The sequence below is a fragment of the Hipposideros armiger genome, unplaced genomic scaffold (genome assembly GCF_001890085.2).
Source record: "Hipposideros armiger isolate ML-2016 unplaced genomic scaffold, ASM189008v1 scaffold_14, whole genome shotgun sequence".
In the NCBI taxonomy this organism is placed as follows: domain Eukaryota; kingdom Metazoa; phylum Chordata; class Mammalia; order Chiroptera; family Hipposideridae; genus Hipposideros; species Hipposideros armiger.
In genome coordinates this window covers 4,373,366-4,379,022 of record NW_017731364.1, presented here as the reverse complement: position 1 = coordinate 4,379,022, position 5,657 = coordinate 4,373,366, and the positions used below count along the sequence as shown (strand labels likewise).

The window sequence follows — 5,657 nt, the reverse complement described above, 5'->3', positions numbered from 1 at the left end:
CACACACACACACCACATACCCCTCACCTTCTCTTGCTTCCTCTGTTAACTGTTCTTTCGGAAAATCCACATCAAAAGTGATTATCAAAGAGCCTTTGATGTTGTTGTTGTCAAAGTTGGGGAGCCCCTCCCCTTTCTTCCATAGCTTGGCTCCCGGTCTGGTGATCTTATCCCGGGAAACGTGCACCTGAAAAGCAAAGGGAACAGACTGGAGTGGGACTGCTATTCCCAAAGTCCAACACCAGCTTCTAGTGCCCAAAGCTCACAGCACAGCTCAGAGGAGCGGCAGGATGAAGGGGCATGAGAGACTCACTAGGACACTGTAAGCCAGAGACAGAGAAGGCTTTCAAAAGAAAAAGAGAAGCCCAACATATAAACAAGTAAAAGAGCACGGCTTTCGCCAATGGAGACTGTAAGAACAAGACCGCCAAAGGCTGTGCAGTCAACCCTGAGCAGCTGAAATGTCTGCGGCACCGTTACTGCTAGATGTTCAGCAGTAGAGTGAGGAGAGGAAGCAGAACAAAGACTGAGAGAGGTGTCCCCATGGCTCAAAGTAACTGAAGTGGCTGAAATAATCTCAAAACCACCCACATGAAAGTTCTAAGAGGACAGGAAGCAGAAAAATTGGTTTGTTTACCTTGTGACCATCCAAGTGGGTAATATCCATGTCAAAGCCCACCAGAGACTCAACTAGTGAGATTGTCACGTTTGTGTATAAATCGTCTCCTCTCCTTTCAAATATTGGGTGCCTACAAACAGAACAAGGTAAAAGTCATTAACTTCTATCTTTCTTTGAGAAGAGTTTATAACATTTTTAGAAACTCTTGGAAAAGGATGAATATCACTCTTTCAAACAATAAGCATTTACTAGACACTCCTTTGTGTGAGCATTAATGAGAATATAAAAGTATGCAAGATTTAGTAAACCCTACTCTTCAGGAGCTGACAATCAGCAGAAGCCAAAGCATGTAAATAAAACTACAAGTAATTAGAGCATGGAAAACAGAGGAAGACAGCTCCTAGTGGTGCGCGCTAGGGCGACGGGCAACAGGAATAGGTCTGGAATGGTCTCCAGAGCTGGGCTTGCAAGGCCAGAGCAGCTCTAGAGACGCAGATAAGATGGGCATGGGGGAGGATGGGGACAGGGAGAGAGGGAAGTCAGGCAAAGACAGGGACTTGAGAAGGTACCAGGTTTATTCAAGGAATAGTACATGTTCCAGCTTCTCTGGGAAGTGATTAGGAAGATCAGGTAGGTAAGGAAAGTTGGGGAAAGATCAGAGATTAAAGAGTGCTAGGAGGGAAAAGTCCTAGATGGTGGGTGCCCGTTTCTCAATATTTAGGTGGGAACCTTGTTTCAAAGAATCTCTAAAAGCAGAGGTATCACTGATTTCCAAAGTGGTAACAAGAGAGAAGTAATAAATTAGCCTGAGTCCCAGGCAAAATTCTTATCTAAGCAGCACTTCATGCTAAAGAGAAGCCAACAAAAGAAGACCTCTCTCTGTACAGAAGCTGCGTAGTACGTAATACAAAACCCTTTCTAAGGAGAAGTCTCCCATTCTTGTATGGTGCCATACTTTCTCAGTTAAAATCTCAGGTATCCGTGATTCCTCATTCTTGCTTGCCTCTCACTTACAACTCCTTACTTGTCTTACTAATGCTTTCCTTCCAACAGCTTTTGTATTTATAGGTCCTAGGAAATAAATAACTGGCCTCAACCCTAGGCCCCAAGCCAAAATGGTCAGTATAGTAGAGTTACAAATAATCATTTAGGGTACTAAGGGCACAAAACAGGGAGAAGTCTGGAAGTCTCCTGGTAGCTACCCATATTTCTATAATGTGACTCATCTGAAAAGCAGGAGCTAAAGAAAAGGCCTCTAAAATTGGATTACTTACTTGACAACTTTGATTCGGAAGCGTAAGTCTCCTGGTTCTCCATCCACGTGAGGCTCGCCTAGTCAGAACGGATCAGAGAAGACTGTGAGCCACACAAGTTGAACGCTGAAAATCTATTTGGCAGTTGAGACGCTATTTTCAAGCCACTTCCTAAGGTGATGGCTGTCAGTCTATCTGCGAGAGCAGTGTCTCTACCTGGTTATAACAAGCTTCAGATTATTAGTGAAGATCACTTGTACCTCAAGCACAGCAATAAATAACTTGACCTATTTCCTAAACAAAGGATGATTCATTGATTTCCTGGACCTGAAGTCTTAAAGCTTGTTTCTTTTAGAGTTTTAAATTTACCCCCAAAGGTGAGGTCTGAGAGCATCTTATTAATGCCAACTGTAGTTACATACCTTCTTTCATTGCCGAGTTAAAATTTATCCATTAAGTTCTGAACACCCTAAATTTTGAAATAACTTAGGCTACTTGATCGTAACTTTTGCCATGATAAACAGTAATGGTAATGCGTAAGGTGACCCACTATGATGGTCATAATAGGCTTTCTGTATCCTAAAACTGACTGAAGACTGTTGGAAATGATATGTGCATTTACTATGTGGCCACAGGCGGGGGTGGGAGGTATTCACAAGCAAGCAGATAGCAGAAAGTTAGGATAATAAAATATCAATATCAATATTTCACCTTCTCCAATAAAGGGGTACTCCATGCCATCTCTCACCCCAGGCTCTATTTCTACCTCCAGTGTTCGTTCTTCATTCACTAGTCTGAGACAGAGAATTTAAGATGAAAAAAAAAAAAAAATGAAAATACAAAGCAAACCCCAGATACAGATAATTAGTTTTATCTATTCTATCACAGTTTTTTCTTGGAAGACTATCCTGTATCTCTAGTTGACAAAGCCATCTGATATCTATTTATATCCTCTGCATGCCAAAAGCCAGGGCAAAGCTACCATATATTACACAATCATGTGACTGTTGCCTCCAAAACAGCCTACAGTAGACTGATTATTTTGAACTGTGTGATCTGTAACAGAAAACACTATTCACACTTCCATACCTTTGCACCTGTCATGTTTATCAGGAATCTAGCAGGACAGTTTATCCTATCTGATTTTATTCCTAGTTGCACAAATAACTGATCTAGTTTTGATATATATAATTTAAGGTTCAATTAGATAGTGGTGTTTATAACATAATCAGCAAATAGTATTTCTCTAATCTGAAGTGTCAGCTGGATATAAGATTGATCTAATAGTGCAAGTAGAAAAAAATGAAACATTAACATTTGTAAAGTATATTCAGAAATAAAGGGCACTGCTTATGGGTTTGGAAACATAAAGGGAGATATTTAAAAGAAATACCTTTGTAAAAAATTAAAATGTACATTTTTTTGCTCTATCCTCTGGTAGAACATGAGAGAAGAGTGAGGGGAGGGAGGGAAAGAAAAATCTAGGCATCGACCATTAACATTTTATTAGACCAATGAGATGATTAAAGTGTCTCTTAGTAAACAAAAAAGGTACTTTCACTTACTTGACATTAGGGCACTCATCGCAGACCACTTCCTGGGTCATCTGGAAGCGCCCTGGGCCCAGCTGGGTGGTCCGCATCTCTTGCCGACAGTTGCATTTCCGTTTGCCAGGAGCCTGCCTTGCCACAGGTTTGTTTCTAACTACCTAAGGAGTGCATACACAACATCAGCCTCCCTCTCATGTTTAACAGCCTTTGATGTCTTCAACTGATCAGGGCTCTGCGCATGTGCCAGGGCTGCAACTTCCCTATGCCAAGCTATCCCTCAGGGAGACCGAAAGCTGACAGCAGTCTTTGAGGAGTTACAAATCAGCCCCAACACAGGAATGAAACACACAGGTATTTAAATGACTTAAATTCTAAAGTTGGAGAAGAGAGAGGGTAATAAGAGCCGAAAAATACTGTGTGTGATAACAGCAATTCTAAACCTCAATTAAATACTACTGAGTTAAAGTAGTTCACAGAATCTCTGCCTTTTAGAAATCTGAGCTGTGTAAACCATAACCCCTGCAGAACAGCCTTCAAAAGCTGGCATGTGGCTACCACCAGAGGGTTAGTTATGATCAACCTGATGAAAACACTTCCCTGTGTCTGGCAACCCCACCGAGGACTGCTTCCAGTGCTATCTCAGTTCAGGTACTTTAGCTAGTAAGAAGAGACACAATGATCATCTTTTTGTAGCTCATTGCAATCAAGCACTCTGATCCTTCCAAGTACAGTAATACCTCAGTTTGTGAGCATAATTTGTTCTGGAAACAAATTACTCATATTGCAAGACACCACTTGCTTACCAAGTTAAAATTTATTATTAGGTTGGTGCAAAAGTAATAGCTGTTTTGGCCATAATTCAGTGTTCTTGCAGAACACTCGCTAACCAAGTTACTCGCAATCCAAGGTTTTGCTTTATTTAGAAACTAATATACATAGAGAAATGTATTCTTATTTTTACCTGTTTGATTAGTGAAACACCTAATCACAAAGCATGTGTTCATGCAGCAGGATGACACAAATGCTTGGAGAAAAATCCCTGAAAGCCCACTGACATGAAAGCCCAGGTTAACAGAATAAATAACAACAGTAATAGTAATTAGAGCAAATATTTGATAGCACTTACCATGTACCAAGCAATGCTCTAATCACTTTTACATATATGAACTCATTTAATTCTCACAACAACCTTATGAGATAGGTACTATTATATTATCATCTCGATTTTACAGAAGAAGTAATGAAAGCACAGAAAAGGTTCAGTAACATGACCAAGGTCACATAGATATATGGATGGCAGAGCCAGGATTCTAAACCAGGCAGTCTAGCTCCAAAGTCCATGTTTTTAACTATTATGTTCTCTCAAGACAATGTTTTCTTATAAAAGAAGTTATTATTGGGTCATTTAAATAGCAAGGTCACTTATATCCTTTACAATAACTAGGTTAAAAAAGAATTTGTTTAGAAACACACTAACTGCAAAAAGTGATGTGCATTAGCAATGACTGCAGACAACAGGTCTCCAAGGGGACATGGGAGTTAATTGGGCTCCCCTTTTTCTCCCACCTGAATAACCTATCCTGATTTTGAAGGAGAGATGGCCCACATATTTTGAATGCCCTTTTCTTGCATTCTTCCGACTAAATAATAGTGGTACAAGCCAGTTGCATCTTCTGTAATTGTCTAGTCCTCTTCTTCAAACTATTCAGAGCCAAAGCCACAACTAAGAAGAAAGTGTTTCTTATCAAGATGGCACATATGCATTTGGCTACCAGCTATCTCCTCCGAAATCCTGGAAAAAACTAGAAAACATGGGTTCGAGGAGATAATAATAATGATAACACAAAATCTGTGAGAAAACTCCAGAGACAGAAGGCTGTTTTGAACTGTTATATGTACTGGGGTAACAGTAGCTAGCAGGGGCAGTGAGAGAATTTGGAAAAAACCAGTTGAAGTTCTGCTCTTGCCTCGCTCCTGAATTGCCTCGGGACAAGCACCGTCTGGCCCTTCTCCCCAGAAAGCAATAAACCCCAAACACCAAAAAAAAAAAAGAAAAACAAAAACACTCCAAGAAAATAAACAAAATACAGTTAAAACCACTAGGTAAGGGCTTGTCCTAGTATGTTCTACAAGGGAAAGAGAGGTGTGTTTGGGTGGCGGGGGAAGGATATGAGCTCCAAGGCCAAAATAGCTAGAGGTGTGAGGACTCCAACTATCCACCCCCCATGTCCAAAG

The 5,657-nt window shown here is 40.6% G+C and overlaps 1 protein-coding gene across 1 annotated transcript in view; it reads right to left on the bottom strand.

The window, feature by feature from the left end:
- DNAJB11 (DnaJ heat shock protein family (Hsp40) member B11) overlaps positions 1-5,657 on the bottom strand; it is a 17,525-nt gene that overhangs the window by 1,746 nt on the left and 10,122 nt on the right. Inside the window, exons 4-8 of the mRNA XM_019667867.1 lie at positions 3,438-3,580; positions 2,584-2,666; positions 1,894-1,951; positions 638-749; positions 28-187 (exon numbers count right to left, since the gene is read on the bottom strand). Coding sequence (XP_019523412.1) covers positions 28-187; positions 638-749; positions 1,894-1,951; positions 2,584-2,666; positions 3,438-3,580 — 556 coding nt within the window. The remainder of the gene's footprint in view (positions 1-27; positions 188-637; positions 750-1,893; positions 1,952-2,583; positions 2,667-3,437; positions 3,581-5,657) is intronic.